Source organism: Marmota monax, unplaced genomic scaffold, assembly GCF_021218885.2.
Source record: "Marmota monax isolate L192 unplaced genomic scaffold, Marmota_monax_Labrador192_F-V1.1 WCK01_AAM20220418_F8-fsc00001, whole genome shotgun sequence".
In the NCBI taxonomy this organism is placed as follows: Eukaryota; Metazoa; Chordata; class Mammalia; order Rodentia; family Sciuridae; genus Marmota; species Marmota monax.
In genome coordinates, this window is record NW_026693777.1 from 966097 (window position 1) to 992937 (window position 26841).

At 32.7% G+C, this 26841-nt stretch overlaps 1 protein-coding gene across 8 annotated transcripts in view; it reads right to left on the minus strand.

Annotated features, from left to right (window-relative positions):
• Ralgapa1 (Ral GTPase activating protein catalytic subunit alpha 1) overlaps positions 1-26841 on the minus strand; it is a 245655-nt gene that overhangs the window by 121598 nt on the left and 97216 nt on the right. For 6 of the 8 annotated variants that reach the window (XM_058584465.1, XM_046460944.2, XM_058584467.1 and 3 more), the window contains 9 exons: positions 17124-18656; positions 15235-15359; positions 13621-13837; positions 12366-12542; positions 11508-11660; positions 8018-8211; positions 7668-7766; positions 6966-7121; positions 5544-5672 (listed from right to left, as the gene is read on the minus strand). In XM_058584465.1, the coding sequence (XP_058440448.1) occupies positions 5544-5672; positions 6966-7121; positions 7668-7766; positions 8018-8211; positions 11508-11660; positions 12366-12542; positions 13621-13837; positions 15235-15359; positions 17124-18656 (2783 nt within the window). The remainder of the gene's footprint in view (positions 1-5543; positions 5673-6965; positions 7122-7667; positions 7767-8017; positions 8212-11507; positions 11661-12365; positions 12543-13620; positions 13838-15234; positions 15360-17123; positions 18657-26841) is intronic. The other 2 variants (XM_058584469.1, XM_046460950.2) reach the window with 1 other exon arrangement.

Genomic DNA, 26841 nt, shown 5'->3' on the forward strand with positions numbered 1-26841 from the left:
ACCATTTGACCTAGCTATCCCTCTCCTCGGTCTATAACCAAAGGACTTAAAAACTGTATACTACAGGGACACAGACGCATCAATGTTTATAGCAGCGCAATTCACAATAGCTAAACTGTGGAACAAACCTAGATGCCCTTCAATAGATGAATGGATTAAAAAATGTGGCATATATACACAATGGAATATTACTCAGCAATAAAAGAGAATAAAATCATGGCATTTGCAGGTAAGTGGATGGAGTTAGACAAGATAATGCTAAGTGAAGATAGACAATCCCAAATAACCAAATGCTGAATGTTTTCTTTGATATAAGGAGGCTGATTCATAGTGGGGTAGGGAGGGGGAGCATGGGAGGCATAGATGAACTTTAGATAGGGCAGAGGGGTTAGAGGGCAAAGGAGGGAGCATGGGGTTATAAATGATGGTGGAATGTGATGATCATTATTATCCAAAGTACATATATGAAGAGACTAATTGGTGTGAATATACTTTTTATACAATCAGAGATATGAAAAATTGTGCTCTATATGTGTATAAAAATTGTAATGCATTCCACTATCATATATAAATTAAAAAAAAGAAAACTATAGAATACTAAAGAAAGAAACTGAAGAAGACATTAGAAGATGGAAATATCACCCATGTTCTTGGATAGGCAAAATTAATATTATCAAAATGACCGTACTACCAAAAAGCATTATAGAGATTTAATGCAATTCCTATCAAAATTTCAATGTTATTCTTCATAGAAATAGAAAAAGCAATCATGAAATTCATCTGGAAAAATAAGAGACCCAGAATAGCTAAAGCAATCCTTAGCAAGAAGAGTGAAGCAGGAAGCATCATACATAATACCAGACCTTAAATGATACTACAGAGCTATAATAACAAAAACAGCATTGTATTGGCACCAAAATAGACATGTAGACCAAGCATACAGAATATAAGACATTGTCTTTACAACCCACATAAATAAATATAGGTATCTTCTATTAGACAAAGGTACCCAAAACAGACATTGGAGAAAAGACAGCCTCTTCAACAAATGGTGCTACTAGGAAAATTGGAAATCCACACATAACAAAATGAAATTAGACCCCTCTTTCATATCCTACACAAAACTCAAAGTGGATCAAGGACCTAGGAATTAGACCAGAGACCCAGAGCCTAATAGAAGAAAAAGTAGGCCCAAATCTTCATCATGTCGAATGAGGCCCCAACTTCCTTAACAAGACTTCTAAAGTGCAGAAAATAAAATCAAGAATCAATAAATGAGATGAATTCAAATTAAAAATCTTCCACTTAGCAAAGGAAACAAACAATGAGGTATAAAAAGCCTACATTTTGGGAGCAAATTTTTGCCACATGCATGTCAGATACAGCACTAATCTTCAATACATATAAAGTACTCAAAAAACTTAACACCAAACAAACAAACAAACAACCCAGTCAATAAATGGGCTAAGGAGCTGAACAGGTACTTCTCAGAAGATATACAATCAGTCAAGAGAAATACAAAAAACTTCAACATCTCTAGTAATTAGAGGAATACAAATCAAAACTACTCTTAAGATTTCATCTCACTCCAGTCAGAATGGCAGTTATCAAGAAACAACAGGGGCGGGGGTTGTGGCTCAGTGGTAGTGAAGTAAGCCAATAAAAACCAAAGGCTGAATGTTTTCTCTGATAAGTGGATGTTAATCCATAATGGGGGTGGTCATGGGATGTGTGGAGGAATTTTGGATGGGGCAAAAGGGAGTGGTGAGGGGACCTGGGGTAGAAAAGATGGTGGAATAAGATGTATATCATTACCATATTACATGTATGATTACACAAATGTGACTATGCATTGTGTATACCCAGAGAAATGAGAAGTTGTGCTCCATTTGTGCACAATGAGTTGAAATGCACTCTGTTGTCATGTATAACTAATTAGAACAACAACAAAAAAACAGATACCTTTGACACTGGGGCTTAATTCTATGAAGAACTTTGAGAAAAGCTAAAGGAAATGTGCTGGTACAACTGGCCCACTGAAGAGTAACAGTTTTCACAAAAAGTTAGTAAAAACTGGCACTGGTTTATAAATGAGTCTCTTCTGAGTTCTATCATTTTCACCAGTATCCAAGACTAATAATCTGTGTACACTGATAATACTACAATAAACTTGTAACTTGTTTACTGTCTGTAGTTTGTCTTCCATTTAATCTTTTAGATTAATATATTCATTTAATATTTGCAAGGGACAGGCTCACCATTTCTCTTTGCACTTTAAAATATTTAACTCTTAAGCTAACATAGCATCATAACCTGATCTGCAGCATTCACAACTTTCCAAGATATAATCTAAAGCAGTGCTTCTCAATCTTTAACCAATAATTCTACCAATCATTTGTGATCTAATTAAAATGCATATTTTGCGGGCATGTGGTACATACATTATCCCAAATACCAGGAGGATGAAGCAAAAAGATTACAAGTTTGAGGCCAGCGTGTGCAACTTATTAAGACTTCATCTCAAAAATGAGATAAGAAATGGGCTGGAGTTGTAGCTCAGCTGTAGAGCACTTGCTTCGTACACGTGAGGCACTGTGTTCAATTCCCAGCACCACATATAAACAAGCAAATAAAATAAAGGTCCATCAACAACAAAATGAGATAAAAAGGACTGGGTTGCAGCTCAGTGGTAGACAGCTTGCCTATCATGTGTGGCTCCCCAGTATTTTCTATCCCCCAAAATGCAGATTCTGATTGAGTAGGTCTGGGATAAGGTCCGAAAATCTGCACTGCTACTAAGTACCTAGATAGTGCCTAATGTTTCTAATGTGCAGACTGCACTTCCAGTAGCAAGGATCTTTAGCACTTTTCTGTTCTGTCTACTACAATCTTGCAGATTAGCCTTTAAACAAAATGTACTGTCACCCTTCTTTGAACACATTTATTATGTCTGTTTACCTCTGCCTGGCATACCTTCCCTTACCTCCATTATACAAATACTATTGATCTTTCAGGGACTTATTCATATGCTTTTTCATTAAAACTGCATCAGATCTATAAACTAATAAAATTCCCAATGATTTCATTTAACAAATTCTTTTATATGATGCATAAAATGTGTCATATAATTCTCCAACCATGTGGCTAAATCCTTATAAAATAATCCCACTAGTCAAGCTATTTCTGTTATAGACAAAGAAACTAAGACACAGAGAAATCAAATAACTCACCCTAGGTCACATGGCTAGTAAGCAGTACAGCTGGGATATGAACCAGACAGATTGGCTCTAGACTCCATGCTTTTCATCATTATGCTATGTTCCTCCTCTTAGAACATACACTGTATTTCATAGTTGTTAAAAAGCTTTCCTATCACCCCAGCTGCAGACTATATCCCTTGAGCACACAGTATATCTAATTTATTCATATCCCTCTATATTCCAGACAAAGGAATTGTTATTTTTTGGATGTGGTTCCCCTCACCCCCAAGGTTTATTTTGGTCCCTAGCATGGTGATGTTGAAAGATGGAACTTTTATGAGGTAGGACGCAGTGGTAGGTAGTTAGGTCACTGGGTTGGGCCATCAAAAGGAATTAATGTAACTCTCATGGGACCCTGAATTCATTGTCACAAGAGGGAGTGATTATAAAGTCTAAGCGTGGGTGCCATATCTGCAATCCCAGTAACTTGGGAGGCTGGGGCAGGAGGATTAAAAATTTGAGGCCAATCTCAGCAACTTACCAAGGAATTCAACAACTTAGCAAGACCCTGTCTCAACATAAAAAATTAAAAAGCCTGAGGATGTAGTTCAATGGTAAAACGCCTTTGGATTCAATCCCCAGTACCAATAAACAAACAAACAAACAAATAAATAAAGTACCAGTCTGGCCCCTCCCTTTGCTATGTCATTTCCCTTTTGCACATACTCCCATAATGATGCCGTCCAGTATGAAGTGATCCAGTCAGGGAGCCCTTGTAAGAGAGCCAGAGCTTTGCTATTTTGGTCTTTCAATCTCCAAAACTGTGAGCTACATAAACGTTTCTTCTTTATATGTTATATGTTTCTTTATATGCTAACTTTCAATCAATCAATCAATATCCACTAATAGGGGCAAGGCCCTGGAAATACCACAATGAAGACAAAATTATTGTTCTTAAGGAACTGAAAAAAGATTATAAAACTAGTTATAGCTGGTGGGGTGGCACACACCTATAATCCCAGAAGCTTGAGAGGCTGAGGCAGGAAGACTGCAATTTCAAAGCTAGCCTCAGCAACTTAGAGAGACCCTAAGCAACTTTGTGAGACTCTGTTTCAAAATAAAAACAGAAAAGGGTTGGGGATGTGGCTCAGTGGTTAAGTGCCCCTAGGTTCAATCCATACTACCAAAACAACAACAACAACAAAAAAAAAAACCTCAAAACCAAACCAAAACAACAACAAAACCTAGTCATAAATACTGGTTTTTCTCTTCAATATTTGGACATTTCCTCTAGGTGACTGCATGTAGTTTCATAGCTTTAAACTCCTATCTACCAGCTTTATAAATTTCAGTCCCAACACCTCCCTTGAGCTCTTGACTTGAATATGCAGTATTTCTCCTGACACTTCCTCATGAATATCTAATACACAGTACCTTGCCACGGCACAAATAGAACTCCTTTCATTCACTCTTAGTCTTTTGCAGCTTTCAAAGATATAATCTGTTAAATTGCTTTGCAAGTTTTAAAGTGTTGCCCAAGTATTTTTCTCTTCCATATACACTCAGTTTTTCCAATAGATTTTCAGTTGTTATTTCTCATTTATACATTGCTCCAGGGTGATTCTTCCAAAATACTAATTTCATCAAGTCACTACTTGCTTAAAATATTTCAATGGTTATTCAATCCTTCCTTAGGATAAAATCTGACCTTTTCAGCATTATATACACAGCTAACTGCCTTCGTCTCTAGTTCACCATTGCCACTTACATATGAACATATTTCAGTCATATCCACTTCATTGGCATTTTCTCATGAGCTGTGTTTCATTCAGCTCCATAACTGTGTGAAAAAAAATTCTCACACACAGTGTTAAGAGTACAGTGGGGGCATTTTCCTGGGTTATCTCATTCATTTTTTTTCCCCATTAAATATTTGTCAAATAAAGACTGAATACATTCAATTTGATCAACATCATGATTTGATATTATACACACTGTATAATGATTATTCCCTACTGTTTCTTATTTATCTTTTGATAGCACCCAATGAATGCCCTTTCTTCACTTTCTTCTTTCCCTTAGATTCTTACCTGTTTTGCTTATCAGATGTTACCCATTTTTACAGTCAATTCATCAAGTAATTTTAGTGATTTCTTACACTTCAAAATTTCTTGCTTACATTTTTTAACATACAAGAATCTAACTCAATTAAAACTACGAACTTTGCTCAATATCAGCTTGTTATATTTTATCCACAACAGTTCTTCCTTTGTGGCTCTGTTAGTTGAATCCTGCTTAACAAAAGCTTGTTATATTATGAAGAAAAAATAAATAAAAACTTACATTAAGAAAAGCTGAAGAAGCCACTCTACCAGCTGCTACAATAAAATCCATAATAAGCATTGTGGCACCAGGCAAACCAAGTGAAAAAAATTGAGGTGAGCAGTGCTTGATGATTGTATTGACAATATCCTTAGAATAAAGAAGTAAAGGGAAAAAGAATATCACATATATAATCTTGGGTACCAGCTAATCTATATCCTTAAACATAAATAATATGTGAAACAAAAAAGTAATAATTGTACATTGGATGACTAATTGGAGACTAATTGAATTCTTCCAAAAAATACATAAACTTAAAACAAATTTGTTTTAACTGACAAAGCCTATGACATTTTTTTCCACACTAGATAGCAGAAAAGACTTGTCACTTCAAGGGTTAATGCCTACACATATAAAACTGAACAACAGAGTAGCATCTTCTGCTACCTATTTGTCTCCAACTGATAACTTTCATCTCTGAACCCACATGACTTGCTATGTGGCAACTGTGGAGATTCTCTTTTTTTTATATAGAGTCCTTAAATAATAGATGTTCAACTTTGGAAATCTAGAAGTGGGTACATTTAAAGGGAATGTTCCTGGTTATTCATTCACTATGTTTTTGGCATTTAGTATGAGGATTCAGTGGATTTGGTCATATTACTCAATTTAACTTATTTTAAACAAAAGCTCTCTCTAGTAACTAATAGTGTCAATTTATTTGAGATATGTTTATAGGGTTAGAAACTGTGATTACTTTAGATTAATGCTACAAGTGTTTTCAGAAAGAAATATAATTACCATCTTTTAATATTAACAGTACTCTCGTAGTGACCTACAAGTTTCAATCACATAAGGATAAAAATATTTAATTACTTTGACTTGTAATCTCCCATACTTTTTAGTTTTATAGCCAATATCAAGACTCCTGAATAATGTTCTGGTTATATTTATGACTATTTAATGATTATAACTGATACAATTGCAAAGTCAATATAATTGTAACCATGTTACTATAATTGGTGGTAATAAGAAAAAGTAGAAAAAAACAGCTCTGACTACTGTAAGATGAGGTGAACAAATTCATACGCTTCAAATATCAACTATCAATTATAAAATGTCTAGTAATAGGGACTATGGGGCATCACAGAAAGATATTGTCAATTTAAGCAAAGAATGGTTTAACCTCTTCAAAAAGTAAACTAGTTGGTATAACATTAAAGTTGGAGGAACACTCAAATCAACCCCCTAACCCATTAAATGGCTTATTTTCAACCATGCTTTAAGAACAAATAAGGTCTTAAAATGGAATCAAACTCTATATAAACTGCTATATACAGGAGCTAGTTTTAATTCTAGATCTTAAAAATCAAAAGTTAAACAGAATTAAGAATTAAGGATAAACAGATAAAATAATTTCTTAGAAGGCATATATATATTTACCTGATCAATATGAAGTAACCCACAATGCATTATATTGTAGAAATGTGTTAGAAAATCTCTATTTGGAGATACATCTTGTCTTCTTTTCATTGTATTACAAATGAGCTTATAAGCATGTAATTTACCTTGTTTATATTTATCAGTCAACATGGTTGCCTAAATTAAAAGATCAGTTTTAATACTCAAAAACAAATATTGTTTCTTAGATATTTAATTGAATATAGCAAATAATATATCTGTTTTCATTTATTTCTGTGTTGGTTTAATTTCTTTAATAAACCAAACCTCGGGGCTACTGAGACTACTGTTATTATCCAAAATGTTATAATGTAGGGGTGAAAAAAATCACAAAGGATTCCACTTAGAAAAATACCTCAAATTTCAAATACTACTTTTAAAAAAATTAAAACTCTGAATATACACAGCATATTCTGTCATACAACTGAAGGTCTATTTTTTACTTAAATACAATACAAATATACTTTTCTATATTCACTTTTGCTTTATTAAATACATAAAAACAATGTATCCTATAATTCTGGCATGCCTACTCTCCTCTCTTAAATAACGCTCAATGACTTCCTAAAAATACTAGCTAAAAACTAAGTGCTTTAGAAGACCATATAATAGTCCAAATTTTATAAACTGTTTCAAACTTATTAAATGATAATTTAAAATTAATATTTTATATATTAAGCTTACCTTAAAAAGCCAAGGTGTAAGAATTCTTAACGGAGGAATCAAAACTGGTGGAGAAGGGGAAGTCAGGTTATCTGTTGAAATGCCGAGGTTATCTCTAATCTGTAATTTTCAAAAAAAAAGGGGACAAGACTATGAAAACTATTTTCTCTTTCAGTTTGCTTTACCTTAAACTAAAGTTCAAACTCAGGTTCAAAACACATATTTAACTATAGTTAAGTGACTTCACCATGCTGGATACCAGTTTATCTATAGGAAGGTATGCATGTAACAATGTTCTCTAAGCTTTTTCTATTTCTTAATACTTTATTTTTCTTGTCTTTTTCTTTTATATCCTTTATTGTCTTTTTTACCTTGGCTAGATTCTGCCAAAGTTCACAGAGGTAATCAAAAACTTGAGCATGTATTTCAGGATCCATAATTGCATTGACATCTCCCAAAATGCCTAGCATTCTTCGCCACATAACCGTAGCAACATCAGCATGCCATCCAGTGAGAGTACCCCCTGCCATCACACTACAACATTCAGATGGAAATTCACTAATTTCTATAGAAAAAAAAAATACAATTGTGTTAGTAATTTCCAGAGAATTGATAGCAAAAACCAAAAAGAACTTAAATTAACAATCTTAAATATCTACAGAAGTGAATAAAAGAAATGTGAATGTACCTAAGTTTTGTTTTTTCCTGAGAAGGTCAAGACCTCACCAATTCATAATTCCCTATTATGGCAATAATTACAATAGTGCTTCTAACTAGATATACATATGGATACCACTCACCGGGCAAATACCAGATGGAGAAATTTCTTTGATATATACATTAATTTTCACTTTTATCTAACAACTCCTTCTTGTTATTTCATCAAGTTAATAGAAAATCTCAGGGTAAAAGTAGTTCTTAAATGAAGTCTTCATAAACCTATTCCTTGTAGTTAAAACTTCCAAAGAAATATATTTATTTATGTGCTTCATAATGAAGCTATTCCTAACAGTAAGAGGTATCACAATGGCACAAAAATGATAATTTTATTAAAATTCAAGGCTAATAAAAACCACCATACTTCTTTTACCTATTAATACCGGCAAGATCAAAAGTAATAAATACATGGTCCTCACATCATTTCTGCCACTGATTATGTGTTAAACAAGTTGATAACTTCACAGAGTCTATACTTTCTCATCTATAAAATGGATGGTTTAGCTAGATTATCATTATTGTCTTCTAGCTCTAAAAAAATACATTACTCAATATATGATCTGTTCTTCTGTTCAATGTATAGAACACCATTAAAGGTCAATAAAGATTCCAATGCATCTAAAGAATTTGGGGAACTAAAAATTTTGCAGAACGAAATAATCATAAGTTTATGATTTTTTGTATTTGATAATACCCCAATCTGTTGATAATTTACGCTAAATTCACTCTTAGTATATCCTTTATTTGCAATGCTTTAATTTTCTCTCTGCAAGTAAAGTATACAGTAACTGACTGTATTATTAAGAAACTAAATAATTAAGGCTGGGGTTGTAGCTTAGTGGTAGAGCACCTGCCTCACATGTGTGAGGCCCTGGGTTTGATCTTCAGTGTCATACAAAAATAAATAAGTACAAATAAAGATATTGTGTCCATCTACAACTAAAAAATATTTTTAAAAAGATACTAAATAATTAATATTTCTCCATAATAAAAAATAGGCTTCTGGTGTAAAGCCACTAAAACAGAATACAAAAAACACTGACATTCTAACCATTGCTATAATGCCTTTCTATTTTACAGTACCTTTATAATATAGAAGTGAATCAACTAATTTGTCTCTAACTTATGCTTCGCAAGTAAAGCTAACAAAATTTTTAAACAATTAAAAGGTAAGCAACCGCTGAGTGCAGTGGGGCATGCCTGTAATCTCAGCAGCTTGGGAGGATGGGGCAGAAGAATTGCAAGACTCAAAGCTAGCCTCAGCAAAAGTGAGGTGCTAAGCAACTTAGTGAGACTCTATCTCTAAATAAAATACAAAATAGGGCTGGGAATGTGATTTAGTGGTTGTGTTCCTCTGAGTTCAATCCCTGGTACCAAAAAAAAAAAAAAGGTAAGCAATGATGCCTCAATAAATTCTGGATGGAGTTGTTGGTGTAGGGTGGCTATAAGAACACTGTAGGGACAACTGAGGATATTTGACTATGGAACAAAAAAACAATAAAGTTTCAATGTTAAATATTATGAATGAGGACATTCCACTGTAGTTATACATAAAATGAACACTTAGCACATATCACTGAAGTATTTAGATGTGAAGGGTCTGCTATCTTGAAATTCCCTCTTAAGTAGTCCAGCAAAGGAAAAGGAAGGCACATATACATATTGTGTATATATGTTCATATGTGTAGATACAGATAAAGGAAAAAATATTAAAAACTAGGGAATTTGTGAGGACTTATGGGTTTTCACTTTACTAGTCTAAATTAAAAAAAAAAAAACTTTTTTGTAGTTGTAGATGGATATAATGCCTTTATTTTATTTGTTTATTTTTATGTGGTGCTGAGGATCAAACCCAGTGCCTCATGCATGCTAGGCAAGCACTTTGGCACTGAGCTACAGGCCCAGCCCTATAAGTTTAAAATTTTTAACAAACAATTAGGGGGTACTATAAAAACAAATAAAAACCTGAAGGTCAAAATAAGGAAAAGTTCAAAATTAATCCACAAACTAGAAAAATAGAGCTATGTGACTGCACATTAGGAATGAGCACCTTAAAAAAACCAAAATAGTTATTAAACAAACAAACAAACCAACAAACATACAGGTTTAAATTTCTTCCTTTGGTCAGACAATAAATGTGTTGCATTAACAATAAAAACTGACTTTTCATAGTAGTTATTACAAATATTTCATCAACTATGTCTTTGACTAAAGTTTTTGGTACATTTGCAAAATGTCTATCTCATACTTGTAACATCATGCAGGAATTAGTAAACCTAACTTTTCTTTTTTAACTTGTAGTTTCTGAGGTTCTCCAAGTCACTTTTTAAACATTTTTTAAAAAATGTTTTTAGTTATAGATGGACACAATACCTTTTTTTTTTTTTTTATGTGGAGCCAGGGATTGAACCCAGTGCCTCACACATGCTAGGCAAACGCTCTACCACTGAGCCACAACCCTGGCGCCCCCAAGTCACTTTTTAAATATATACTTAAAAATAAAAATATTTGGACTGTCTACTTTTTTAAAAATATTTTTTAGTTGTAAAGGGATCTTTTATTTATTTATTTATTTATTTGTTTGTTTATTTATTTATTTATTTATATGCGGTGCTGAGGATCGAACCCAGGGCCTCACACATGCCAGGCAAGTGCTCTACCACTGAGCCACAACCCCAGCTCAATGGACTGCTTACTTTTAAAGTTTAGTTGAATACCCACAAAGTCAAAAATCAATAAAAAAAATTATTGATGATCAAAACTGTTGCACTGAAAGCTTGATTAGTAAGCAATAATACTCCAGTGAGTCAGTAGGATCTTCAAATATAATATTAAGAGTAATGATACCAATTATGTATTTTAAATTTTAGGAAATAGCACTGTATCAATAAATAACATAACATAAAAATAATACTATCACTAATTCCAAGACTATAATCAACTATGATAAAATGAGCAAAAATCAGTATAAATAGCTTTCTTTAAAAGCTAGAAAAAATGATATAGTAAAAATTTCTAAGAGTCAGAAATGTCTGAACATTTATAATAATCATACATAATCAAATTTAAGACGACTTATTTAAGATCTTTTAACACTAATGTTTTGAAAGGAAAAATGGCAAATATCTAATTTCCAAGTATTGCCTAGATCATCTGGTGTTTGAAGAACGGAGTGGTGGAGTTTCTCATCAAGCTGTAGATCCTTCTGTTCCATGTGGTCTATATTCAATGTAGAAGGGGAAGGTGTCTGTGACCTGGATCCCACAGCTGAATGGACTGGAGAAGCACTTTCTGAGCCTGTAATTATAATTTCATAAAATTACCATGAAGTACTCTTCAATACCTTTCCCTAAGATATAATACTTAAAATCCCAATAACAATACTTCAAAAGATTAAGCATATGAACTGGCCAAGGTTAACAAAACCATTATAATGTACAAGCTTTTGCATCTAGGTACCCCATCTCATACTACCGTAGGACTAACATAAAATCAGAGCCATCAGTAAAAATAAGAATATCTACTCCCATTCTTATCCCAGCTATAGAAACTCAGGTGCCTAGGATAAATTAATACTGTATAGAACTACTGACGGTAGTTGTATAGTGCTGCTAGTGCTAGGCAAGTAGCTGAAACATTAAATTCTTTTCTTTCTACTTTAAGCTTTTTCTAGCAGAGAAATATCAATATTTTAAATTTGACAATAGCCAAATTTTACCCTTTTGCTATTTCTTTCTATACAGCAAAACCCAATATAAATTAAACATGTGTTTGTGTATCTTAATTCTTCAAAAGTGTGGTTCTATATATTATGTAATTCTTAAAACTAGCACAACGAATGACTAAAAAAGTATATACAAAGCTATATCACTTGTATCATATATCATAATAATCATATAATCACATATCAAAATCATGAATAATCATACATGATAATCATATGAATGATAATCATAGGATCCATCTAAACTCAATTACAACATATAAAGGTGATAAATTTACCAGTAACTGTTGCAACTTCAGCAGAGAAAGCCTGTTGATTGAGACTGCTTGTTTCAGAATCTATATGAAGTGTGGTTAGACTAGCTACTTCCTGCTCTTCAGCACTTTGATGATGGCCAGAACATGAATCCACATCAACAGATGATGGAATTCCAGTGTCAGCTCCAAAGCCAAAGTCTATAAGGAAGAAAGAATATATGAATCCCAGTTATAAAACAAAAATATTTATATAAAAGACAGCTGAATCACCAAAAAGACCAAACATTAACATTTCCCCTAAACTTCTATTTATAATTTATTGTATCTACATAGACATGATATGTCATCACTATTCTTATTCATGTTTTCTGCTGGCTAGTAACATAATGTTTTTCAAACATTTTATAATCTCTAGCACAGGAAATATACAAATTATACATATAGGATAAAAATCACCTTTCTTTTAAATCATGTTTTATCTGGAATTAATATACAATCAATCCACAAAGGGAGGAATTACATAATTCGCCAATGCATCTCCTAGCTCTTCACAAAATTGATTGCCAAGGTTTTTACTTTTTCTTTTTAATTTTGGTGCCAAGTATAATAGAAAATAACAGCAGAATAACTATGTGGTAGTGATACAGTAACAAGCTATATCACTGATGTTATTTTCTTTTTTTACCCAGGAATTGAACTCAGGGGTACTCAACCACTGATCCACATCCCCAGCCCTACTTCGTATTTTATTTAGAGACAGGGTCTCAATGAGTTGCTAAGTGCCTCACTATTGCCGAGACTGGCTTTAAACTCGCAATCCTCCTGTCTCAGCTTCCCGAGCTGCTGGGATTACAGGCGTGTGCAACCACACCCAGCTGATGTTATTTTAACATAAAACAATAATTCAAGAAATGTTCTGGGTAATGTAGCACTGCACATAACTGGTCAGTGGTTCCCAAATATGACTACATGAAATAGTAGCAAGTCATAACCATAACCGTCCTTTATTTTAATATAAAGTTCATCTGGTCTTAAAATTATAATTTGTTTTTGAAAGGGCAGAATTGTTTTTTAAGTGCACTTAGTTTGGCACTTAGTCTCAACCTAAGATGATTCCCTAAAACTTCCTTTGGAATTTTACTGGAAAATGAAATCAAAATATGCAGGATCAACTGCCTGAGTAACTTTGGAAAGGAAGATGACTGCTATATAATTCATAAGTCAGTCTTGAACAGACAATACAAAACATACTACTCAAATGTTAAAAGATACTTGCTGTCGAATTTTCGGCCATCATATTGGAAAGCACTGAAAGAATCCGAATGACTATCTGAGCTGATAAGATCACTGCTCCCTGCACTAGCAGGAGAAGTCCATTCCGAAGGCACACCAGGGTCATCAATAGGGCGCATCTGATTCTGTTTGTTTAGAATATCAGGGAGGTCTTTGGGAATTTCAAGGCTACCTGGACTACTTCCTCTTCTTGTCATAGTCTAAAAATTCAAGAAACATTTAAACATTAAAAAAAATGTATTCTCATTAAACATCTGAAACCTTTAATTTCCAAGACAATCATCACATTCAGTTCTGAGACTTAGGGCCTACAAGAGGAGAGGGAAACATACTCATTAAGCAATTTATATAAGGGCTGGATCTGGTGCCTACACCAATGTTGATCTACCTAAAGCAAAGCTTCAGTAGGATCCATGCAGTAAATTCAAATTAAACAGAATTAAGAGTGAAGTATTTAACAGGAAAAAGCAGCAGTAAATAGAAGAGAGAATGGGTAAGAAGGAAGAATGATGTCTAAAAAGCCATTCTATAATGATTCTACAATGATTTTTACCCACTCAAGAAAAAAAAAAAATAGGGGCTGAGGTTGTGGCTCATCGGTGGAGCGCTTGTCTAGTATGTGCGAGGCCCTGGGTTCAACCCTCGGCACCACATAAAAATAAACAAATAAAGGTATTGTGTCCAACTACAACTAAAAAATAAATTTTAAAAAAAGAAAAAAAATTAAACTTAAAAAAAGATAAGTCACCAAAAATTTGAAACTCAAATGGAGTATGACCAATCCCATACATACTCATCCTCCCCGAACAATTAAGCATTATTAGGAATAAGACATTGCCATTATCTTCAAAATAAAGAAAACTTTAAAGTCTATTACAAAGTTATCTGGAATGATTAAGCAATATTTGCATTATGAAAACCATGGGAGGTGGGCCACATGACCTCTAATGTTATCTTTCCTATTGACATTGGCAACTAGCACCAAGGTGGGACCAAGTAGGGGGAACTAGGAAGGTAGTGGCTTAAATCTACTATTTGAACAAACAGATATTTCAATATTCTTTTAGTGAAAACTACAAGCCTGCTTGTTTTATATCTCTGGATTAAAAAGTATTACAAAAATGTAATTTTAAAAACCTTAACTTAAAAAAAGTGTTAAGGTGAAGCTATTCTTTTTTTTTCCCCTCTCACCTCAGATTGGGTAGAGAGAAATGATGGGAGGGGAGGGGAAAGAAGGGGAGGGGATGGGGGGAAAGGAAGGATAATAGAATGAAATAGACATTATTATTGATGTGTGTATATACGTGACCGCATGACCAATGTGATTCTGCAACCTGTACACTCAGAAAAATGAGAAATTATATCCCATCTGGTTCAAACGTATAATATGTCAAGGTCATTGTACTGTCATGTATAATTAACTAAAACAAAAAATTTTTTAAAAATTTTTAAAAAGGTTAAATATGGGAGAAGGTTGTTTTAAAAGAAAATTTCCACATATGCATTAGATGCATATATATGTACACAGATACATATATTCTGGTTCTCTTAAGTTTCCTGTTTGAAACCAAATAAATAAAATAGAAATATAACTTACCGAGGCATTACCACTTCGAAGTCGTTCTGCTATAAACTCATCCATCAGATCAGGAACATTAGCACTGCTGCTGCCAATATCACTATTAAGAGGAGGCAGTTTGGAGCTCATGTCCTCTTTATTGACTAAAAGCAAATAAATAACTATATATAGTGAGGAAAAATTTAACTGCACTTTCTAAACTTAAATAACTCAAAGTACCTATGCCATATCAATTATTTTGCCAAACATGCACTTATGAATAATTTTCCTTCTTTTAGATTTAATTTTAAGAATTAGTAAATTGATATTTATTTTATTCAACTAAGCAGATGTTAGTCAATCTTCAGTATAACCTTAAACAGCAAGAAAGCTTACAGATAAGCACTAGCTGAAGTCAGGTTAATATTGCCTTTAAAGAAACTGGTATATTTATTTATCTATCTTCCTGCCTATGTGTTTCTATTTAGAGACTTAATAATTTATTATTTTCCCCCAAAGAATATTTGCAAGAAATATATCCCTTCAATCTATGCAAATCTCAATGGGACACAAGTACATTTAAGTTTGGATATTTATAAATAAAAATTCTATGATTTTCATAGAATGTTGTTTCTATCCACTAAAAAAAAAAAATCTAATTTTAGTACAGGAAAAAAGATGTTCATCTTTACAAAAGTTTAAAAAATTATAAAAATCATTTTGATTTTTTTAAATGACTACATTATGATTTATATTACAAGAAAATTTTAACTTTGGAAACTAACTTACTGAAAGTAAGTATATCACTGCTATTGCTATTTGAAATTAATCTCTCTGAAAATGAAAAGCAAATCAGCACTGTTTATATTCCTACGAAACTACAAAGCATTTCAGAATAAGAAAATGTACTGGTCAGAATTCATTGTGAAATACCATTGTCTTTATATTACTGGCCAGGCTTTGCTAAGCTGTCAAATACTGCCCTCAGGTGGCATTAATGGCTCAATGCAAGATGCATTATACAGCGTTGTTAATCATGCTAACAAAACCATGTTAAAAACAAATAAAATCAAAACCTACCTTACTGCTGAAAGTTAATTTTCTATATCTGTTAAGTTATTTTAACTTTGAATCAAGATAAAACAGTTATCATAATCTTGCTTTCTTTCTGTAATCTGTCCACAGAGGTTCCATAATTAAATTAGGATTAACTTCATGAAACCTTTATGCACATTTAAAATATCAGAAAAAAGAAAGTAATGATAAGTGTTTCAATTACATGACTTGCATTCAAATGAATGCAACACTAAAAGCTTACGGCATGTTTGGAAGTGACTTAAAAATTATTAAATTCATTTTGAAAATTAACAAATAATTTCTTCGTCAATGACCAGTTAACTATATGTAGGTGTTGATTGTAGGCCTTGATACTTATTATGTTATTAGATGTCAAAGTAATTTTCACCAAGAAAAAATATAAAACCACATAATTCAACAGTAAAAACAAATGAACCCAATTAGATACAGCTAGTGCCCTGTTAAAAATAAACATAGCTGGGCAAGAGAGAAAGTATAATGACTCCTTAGTAAACTTGAATTTCAAGACTCATGTGATACATACTAAGGAAAATATCTGATTTAGGTAGCCTTTGAAAGGTCATTAAATTTTTCCTGTATCTTCCTCTTTTCTAACTTGTTGTTCAGCAGCAAAGAGGTTTAACTAAATGCCTTATAAGGGAAATTAGTAATTTAAATAAACATCTTATGCTGGGAAAAATACAGCTGGGGAAAGGCGCATGCATAACCAAACAGAGAGAAAGCAGTGATCATCCCAAAGCTCTTTGATTGCTTATAGCTTGCTTCAGTTGCATTAAGCCAAACTGGTGCTGTCTTTCTCCTTTTGCGCTCTGCACACTATTAGTGCTCACCTGCAGCTTTCCTTCCAAAATAGCCCATTACATGACTGTACAGATCCCTCAGTGGAGCCTCTGGTGGCATTCTGTTCTGCCTCTGTGGGGAAACATTTGCCTTCGGCTTCGAAAGAGCATGTACAACAGTTTTATAAACGCCACCCAGGGAGCCCTGCTGTAGACCTGCCTCATGACTTGATGACCTAAGAGTACTACGACTGCTTAACTGATTACTTGCAATTTCTTCTTTTTGTAATACGGTAGTGGGAATCTCTGTAGATTCCTTCACTGTTTTGCTACTAACAGATGCTGCACTAATTGTATCTAAAGGCCTGTACACACCAGGTTTTACAAGCTCTGTACCACTAGTTGAGTTGGTATGGAGATTGCTGGTGCTGCTATTGTTACTACTACTAAAGCCACCAAGCTTCCGTAGTCTCATCTTCCATGGAGCCTCTTTGTTTTCCAGAGGATTATAAAACTGAACAGACTCAGTAGATGGTCTAAAAGTAACATGAACACTATTTCGTTTCTTAGTAGCAATTTTCATGATTTTGGCCCTATGGGTTACTGTTTCAGACAAGCTCCTTTTAGTTGGAGAAAGTTTGCTAGTGTTTGAACTATGAGGCACTCTGCGGTTAACAGATGGTTTTAGTGTAGTCTTCTTGACATGCATTACATGTGGGACAGTGATTTTTTCATTAATTTGCATACCCTTAAGCTTTTCAGCTAGTGTTACGTCTACACAGGCATCTAATTCTGTGGCTGATTGTCTATACAGATATTTCCTTTTTTCTTTATCACAAGGGCTATCTAAACTAGGCTCCGATGACTTTTTATCAATGTTTGGTTGCTCGGATTTTTCAGAAGTTTGTGGTCTCATGAAAGTATCTGACTGATTAGGTGCAATATTACTCATGAAGACAGATGAGTTTGGTTCTTTTTCAAACTGCATATTTTCAGGAGTCCCAACAAAAGACATGACATTTTCTGATTTAATTTCCTGATCTGTGTATTCTAATTTATCTAAGGATGATCTTTCATCCCTAGTTACTGCAATAATCACTTCTGGAGAAGCTGTATCTTTACCTATCTCATTTTTACCCTGACTTTCTTTAAAATATTCTTTCAGGGAAGAAAGAAGATCGTCATCTCCTTCAAGGTCAATGTACTGGATTTGTTCGAAAGCTGAATCTGCAAGTTCTACTGGACCTATTAAATGACAAAGATGGTCATATATGCTATCACCAACTTCCAGAGAAGACTCTCTACTATGAGTATCAGTGATGTAGCTTTCAGTGAATCTAGTTATTGAAGAAGCCTCTGTGGAACTCTGCAAGCTTGGTGCATGACGGGATGAACTGTCAATGACAGGAACTGCACCTTTGGCTCGTTCAACAGTGAATGGTTCCAAGATGTCAGAAGTGCTGCTACTTCGAGGCAATGGCTGTTCCTCATTCAAGGCACTAAAAACTTCATTTCCAGTGTCTTCACTTTGTGAAAAATGCCTGACTCTAGTTGAGCGGGGAAGTATTTGAGCATCATCAATATCTGTAAAAGAGAGAATTTATATAGAGTAGGAACTATATGAATATAAAAAATAAGCAACCATTTTAACCACAGCCTAAGTATATGCTTTAAAATAAAAAAAAAAAAAATCTTGAGATATTTTGTAAGTTCAATGAAAGAAAATCAATTAAAAATACAAATCTGTTTAAAAAAAATGATGGGCACAAGCCACTATAGCATGTAGTGTCAATGAATTAGAAATCTACCAAAATACATTTTAAAATGTTAACATGCATAGAAACAGACAGTGAGGTAATGAAACATTTGGAAGTGCAGTTAAAGATAGAGCTGTGCCAATAAATCAAGCAATTCAAACTTGTTATTTAATTTTTCCTACTTAAAATTCCAAATGGGGAAAATAAGAAAATCAGATATTATCACATAAAGATGATTTAAATGTCCGATTGCAGACTCCTGTAAATTCCTCTGTGTGTCATCTTTTCTTCAAATCTTGCCTGACTGATGACATATTATAAGTAGAAATCTCCACCCTCTTCCTAAAAGTTCTCTTTTTCAGAAACTGACTGTTCTTCTGAGATATTCTGCTTAATTTTATTACAATATTAACATCTTTTCACTTCTATCAAATAAAGTCAATACATACAAAAAAAAAAAACTTATTCAACTTTTTTGTTCTTGACAAACCTGCTAAGACGAAATCTTAGCTTATTATTGGCCCTTTCCATTAAACAATCACCAAACTCTAAAAACTATCTATAATAGATTCTTACATCTCTTTATAAGAGTCACAGATTCTGGAGTCAAAATGGACATTTAGAGATTACCCACTTTATTAACTCTCTTACAGATGAGGAAGTTGAGGTCCAGAAAGATTAAGTTACTTTTTAAAATTCATAATCATAAACTTTGAGAAGTAGGATTAGTGTTCTATGTCACTGCATTATTTTTCACTGCCTTAAGCACGAAGTATATAGTGAATCCTCAAAATATTTATGAAATTGGAAATAACAAGATGAAGTAATATTTAACTGTTCAGATATATACACATATTCAAAGAGAAATTTTATAAGTTAAATATCATGTGTATGAAGACATGAGGGACTTTAAGTTGCCTAGGAATGGGTAACTTAAAAAACTGTTTTCAGAAGCCTGCAAAATATAATCAATAAAGGACAAAGGGTTTAAAAAGTTAGTTGTTGCTACTATTAGGGTTATAATGCAAAGATTAAAAGTAGCAGAACTATAACTGAACAATCGTAAGAAATATTTGTACCCAAAGTATGGGGATGGGGTTGTGGCTCAGTGGTAGAGCGCTTGCCTAGCATGTGTGAGGCACTGGGTTCAATTCTCAGCACTGCATATAAATAAATAGACAAAATAAAGATCTGTCAACAACTAAAAAAAAAAAAAAAGAAAGAAAGAAATATTTGTACCCAAAGTAAAGCAGTGACTTGTTCAAGATCTCAAAGTAATTTCTTGATGGTGCTAGGTCTTGAACATAGGTTTATTTACATTAGACTCTGAGACCAGTTTCCTCATTTATAAACTGAAAATTGTCATGCAAACTATTTTCAGGAGCCATGTTATCAACGAAAGGAGACAGTCTTTTTTCTATTTTAATATAAATATTTAAATAAATACATTATATATATATATGATTTATTAATATATTGTTTTGCTACTTAATGTTATTTCATTAATATTACCCTTTTTGTATGAGGCTCTAAAATATCCACTTTGGTTAAATTCAGATCCATAGAAGTTTGTATTATATCAAGATTCCTGATGGGCGCAGTGGCGCACACCTATAATCCCTGGTACAAAAAAAAAATTCCTGAAGATATATGTGTATGTTCCCAACACAGGTCAAATATAAAATATCTCCTGAAGTTGAAACAATTGTATGTTTTCTCATTAAGCTGAGAGGAATACTCACTGGCTTGCCTTTCTTATGCATTTCATTAAATAGAAGTTTTTCTAAATGAAAAGTAGAACAATTCCTTACCAACTTCACATTCATGCATTTATGCTCATTAAATGTTTGTTACTGCAGCAGATAACTAATACATGTTTATGTATCTTGGCAAATTTAATTAGGGATTTGTTATACTTCTCTTCCATCTGGAGGACAGATAGTATACTCAAATGCACTCCATGTTTCTTTCCACACAAAATCCTACAGAACTCAGCAAAGAATAAATACTACATAATTTTCTATAAAAGTTCTTTAAAATTTTACAGTTGGGATGTTACGGAAGTTCAAACTTAAGAATTCAAAACATTAAATATAACATTACAGTCAGGTATGGTCATATTCTTGGGATATTAAAATCAGAGGATGGCAAGGTCAAGCCCAGCCTTGGAAACTTAGCGAGACTGTATTTCAAAATGTAAAATAAAAAGGGCTGGGGATACAGATCAGTGTTAGAATACCCCTGGGTTCAATCCTAATACTGGGAAAAAAAACAACAAATCCCGAAACAACAACAAAACCCTAATGTTAATGGATGAGCAGCAAACACATGAACTTCAGGGAAAAAGTAGAATAGTAGTTTTGATCTTTATTCCCCTGTATTGATATTTCACAATTTTTTCATTCTAAAGAAGCCAGGAAAGTTTACTATTAAGTTCTCTTTGTAGGAATTTCTTCCCATAGTCCTCACCTGCATATTAGAACACTTAATCATTATTTTTGCCCATGTTTTCTTTCCAAAAAGTTGTCACCAAATATGGTCTAAAACTTTTGTGAAGAGTTTTTAAAAAAATCTTACTGGATATTTTTCTACCAATAATGTAGAGGTGAAGAATTTAAATATAAATCTTTTTAACTCAAGCTTTAAATATAGTTATTACATAGGAACAATATTAATTGTGTAAAATCAAAGAAAAAATAATTGCAACAGGAAACCAAGGTCAGCACTTGAATCAAGTATAATTGATTTTTTAAAATAATTTTATTTATTTTTTTAATGTGGTGCTGAGGATGGAATCCAGTGCCTCACATGTGCTAAGCAAGTGCTCTACCACTGAGCCACAACCCCAGCCCAAGTATAATTGATTTCAATTCCTTAAATTTGGTTGGGAAAATATGCCTAAACATCATCATTCACACACACACACACACACACACACTCACACACACAATTATATATTTATAAAAAGAGATATATATTATATTGCTCCATGTGCCAATTAAACTCAGTTAATTTTAAAAATGATGTGGTAAGGAAAGTGTTATTAGCCCTATTTTAAAGATCAAGAAACTGTTTAAGTGATCTGTCCAAGGTTACAGCTATAAAGTGAAGAGCTATGATTTTAAATAAGGCAGAAATTAGTTCATATTCTCTCTTAAATAATGTTACACGTTTTATATTTTATATTCATGAAATAATTCATTAATTTTTTAAAAAGAAGTTGGTGAAATTAATTAAGAAACTACATTGAAGCATAGTGATTTACTTCTATAAAGACAAAAATCTTAGCAATCAAAAGCTAGACAAATATTTGTCAATTGTAGAGGAAAAAAACTGAAAAACTTTATATTAGATTGTTAAAAACAATAATGGTATCAGAGTTGAATAAAAATATCCTTCAAACAATTTAATTATGCTGCTAATATTTTAATTTGGAAAACAGGTTTTTAAATTATTTTAACCTAAAATATTTGAAATCATTTAATGGATAAAACAAATAAAATGTTTTTAACAAGAAAAAACTTTAAAACATTGAGTAAATGCCTCTTGCAGAGCCTAAAATTTACAGAAATGTCATATATTATCTTTGGGTTTTCTTTTAGGTTAGTTTTACAAGTATAAACTCTAATTTTATTTTATATTTTTATTGGGACATTGTATTTATACATAATAATAGGACTCATTATGCCATCATCATATATGCATATAACCTAATTTGATCAATCTCATTCTCCCGTACCTTCTCTTTCTTTTCCCTCCTCCCTCCCCCACATCCACTTGCTATACTCTGGGATCTCCCTTCTTTCATTGTTTTTGTTACTTTTAATTTAGTGCTCTATAACAACACACACACACACACACACACACACACACACATGGGATTCACTGTGGAAATTCATATATAGTCACCACAGTTTGATAAACTTCATTCCTTGATACTTCATCATACCCACCCCTCCCTAGGTTTTCTTGATAATGCATAGTATTAAAGTATTGGTAATTCTGTCTGTATTATAAATTTTTTTTCTAAATTTCTGTTTCAAAGAAAAGTTTCCTTTGCTAGTTTGAAAATTAGATAGTAACCAAAGGAAAAAAACACTTCTTTCCACCAGAATTCAAGTTTCTTAAGGATTTCTGTCTTGTTCATTAGAATATCTCCATTGCTTGAATGAGTACTGGGCACATGGCCTACACTGGTAGAAAGGAAGAACATTTGTTTTATATAAAAAATTAGTAGCTAATTGGTAAAAACCAAGACTTCTTCAAGGGGGGGGGGACCTCAAGTTAACTTTAATAGTATCTGAAATTATTTGTAGAACCAAGTGCCCCAATCCCTTTTACCAAAGTTAATTTCTTTTCTTGACCAAGCACAATATTCACTGTAATTCTTTTACGGCTCCTATAAAATCATTCACACTAGTTTAAATAGAAATTGATGCTATCTGGAAACACATTTTTTTCCTGCTAATTACCAGGCAAAGTTATTTTATTTTATTTATTTTTTGCCTAGTTGGGCAACAAAGGCAATGCATCTTCAAGGTAATTAACGACCAAAAAGCATCTATGCTAGTAAAAACTTTATATCTTTTCAAGACTAGATATTTAATATAATGTAGGTAATTCAAAGCAGTAATCACATCACTGAAATCATATGAAAAGACTTTAATGAACTCAACTCAAATAATTTTAATTTTAAACAACTAAGATTTGTCCCACTAAACTATCTTTTGTTTCTACTCTAATCCTTCTAATACTGTTTGTATGACTTTTAAATTCTGGACATAGAAAAATAACTAATACATTTTTAGAGTTAGAAATATAGTTTTATTTGTTTATGATAATGTTACATAACCACCATTTTAAGTCAACCTAAACATTTCTTTTAAAAATAAATTATTTCAGAAAAAAATGTAACTTGGAATTATGCTATACCAACAAATTATAGAGAGAAAAGATGTATAGATTAATATCCTATTGCATATTTTTGATAGGAAAAAATTCATTAACTGTACAAAGAAGGGGCTACTTGTCTAATTAGAAATAGACAATTCTCCTCCTGATTAGGTAGAATAGAAAAACGAGTGTGAGAAAGACCATCTTTTTTATAATAAGGAAACAGAAGAACAAAGATTAAAATATTTTGCTCTACAGATTGAAGTTAGCATCCTATAGGCTCTGTACTAGATAGGCTGGAGTCTAATCACAACAAAAATGGCAAAAGAATCATCAGTTCTTGAGAACTGGATGAAAGAAAATAGATCTACAGACTTAATTCCAGCATGATTTGATATTAAATAAGGAACAGTTATAGAAGTATACACAAAATAAACTTCCCACCACACTTCAGTTCTTCATATTTTTTCCATTAAGACATTATTTTTGGCAGTAAAAGCAAATTTGCTTAAGAATGATGATTGAGATCATCAATCAATCTAGTGTAGTAATTTTCAATAGTCAATAGGAGAGGCCAGGGAGAGTATGCTTGCTGAGGCATCAGAGTTAGTACTGAGTTGTAAAAAGAGGTGTTAGGTGTTTGTGCAACTCCCAGTTCCACACTCTGAGCTGTTGCCCACATACAATATATATGAAAATCTGAGACAAGCATGTGGGAAAATACTTTTTTTTTTTTTTGGGTACCGAGGATTGAGCTCCTCGTACTTGACTACTGAGTCACAACCTCTGTCCCTATTTTGTATTTTATTTATAGACATGGTCTCACTGAGTTGCTTAGCGCCTTGCTTATTGCTGAGGCTTGGCTTTGAACTCAAGATCCTCCTGCCTCAGCCTCCCAAGCCACTGGTATTACAGGAGTGTACCACAGCACCCAGCTGTTTTTTTTTTTTTTTTTCAAATGTTATAGATGAGTAATGTTAAGAAATCATGTCACATTGGCATAGTGACAATTTCCTTGAACTGGTCCCAGAGCTTAAGTATATTCAGGTATTCAACAGAATTAGTCGACAGATATATACAAAATTATACCATACAGTATCACAAAATAATCTAGACAGAATGGACAATAAGAAGATATAATGGAGAAAAAATAAGGGCTAGTGAAAAATAGGATACTTTGAAAATTGATGGTCCATTCTCAAAGAAACATGTTAAAAACAAAACAGAAATGCCAGGGTTGGAAGAGGGCTCAAAAGAATTTCCTTGTACTCTCCCCACCCCCACAATTATTCAAGAGTACTTTGTTATGTACTTTTCTGATAAATTCTATTTCTAACCAAAAGCTAGAAACATTATTAGTAGTTTCAGTGCTATTTCTCTTTTTTGTTTGGCGAAGGAGCTACAGAAACCTAAATTCCTGATCTGAGAGAGAGACCCAGAAAACATTTTATTATATGTTCATTTAAGCCTGCACTTTCTTCACCTGTTTACTTTCCTTCTCAGTTCTGACTTTTGAATGTATATCAATGGCTTATAAATCAAACTAAGGTAAAATTTACTTAAACCTCGGAAGAAACAACCAACCAACTGAATTGGTTGAGGATCCAAGGCTTTGGTAATTTTTTAAAAATATAGTACTAGCTAATCCCTAAAGAAACAAACTCCAGGCCTTCAATTTGCCTTAGAGAACCACAGGGGCAATAATCAATTCAATAACTCAGATTTCTTCAATATACACTGGAATAAGAACAATCCCATCCAATTTCTATAATGCTTTTTGTTTGTTTGTTTTCCATATTAGGTTAGTTCAATGTTTTCCAATTTTTTCCTCTTTGAATCCTGAATACTATAGGCTGTCAATATGTATATATCTGGAAAAAAAATTAAGAAATATTGGACTACATATTTTTTAATAGGACTTCTGGGAGTCTTCAATATGTTGATGGGCATTATGCGCATTTAATCTCTTCTTCTCTGTACCTATACATCTCCTAGATGGTATTATAAATTTCTGTAGCAGATTGAAAGATTCTAGCTTTGCTCATCAGTCAGTTTTCAGGGAAAATAATTTTTTTTCAGGGAAAATAATTTTTTTCTTCTGCATCATAAAATGTTATATGTGGTTTCTTTCAAAGAGTTTTAAGAGGAAAATGATTTCTAATTCAAACTAACTCACTCTAATTATACTTTTACACGTACAAATGTATAAAACAAACAGCAAAAGCATTTTAAGTTACTAATAATAAGCATTGGTTTAGGAGCTTATGTATATTTTCTCATATACCTTCACATATAACCAACATTTAAAAAAATGAACATTTATTATTTTGATGATCAGATATAAGATTTGTTCTGTTTAATTGACTGGTGTCTCCACATCATTTAAATCTTAATTTTATCATAGAAGACATTTTACTGCAAATGGGGAAAATTAATAAAACCAATAAAAGTGCCACTCAAAAAACTCCTTTTAAACACTCTTCATAAATATTTAAATCATAAAATCTTTTAAAAAGGCAATCTTTCTCAATTGTGTATTTACAGCAAAGCAAGAATTATGAAATAGGAACATCTCATGTGCTAGCTAAGGTAGTACTTAAGTATTTTAAAAGGAGTGACCTCATTTTTGTTTTAGATTTTTTAAAAATATTTTGGCACTTGCCAAAATACTCTTTACATTTCAGAAAAGATATTTTGTAAAGCCATTAAAATTCTGAAGAAAAAAAATCTTTCTGACAGTTTTTAACAACTGGAAAACATACAATCCAACCAAACTTAAGAGTCAGTGACTAAAACTCATTTTATTTTTTCTAAACAAGTGAAAAATGGTTTGCATTGAATGTTTTTAAAAGCTTGAAGCAAAAAACTCTAAGCAAAGTTTACAATAAACTGGGAGTTTCTTTTAATTGTATCTACTTTAGTTGTTAAGACGGAAACACTGTTTTGTTTACCAACTTAAGTAACTAAGTTAGAATTTTAATGTAAGCAACCAAAATCTATACTACTCAGGAAGATACTGAAGAAACAAAATATGAGAGCCCAAAATATTCATGTTGCCTATTTCTTCTAGTGTAAAATTCATTCATTCTTAAATACTTATTGAGCATCCAGGTTTGTCT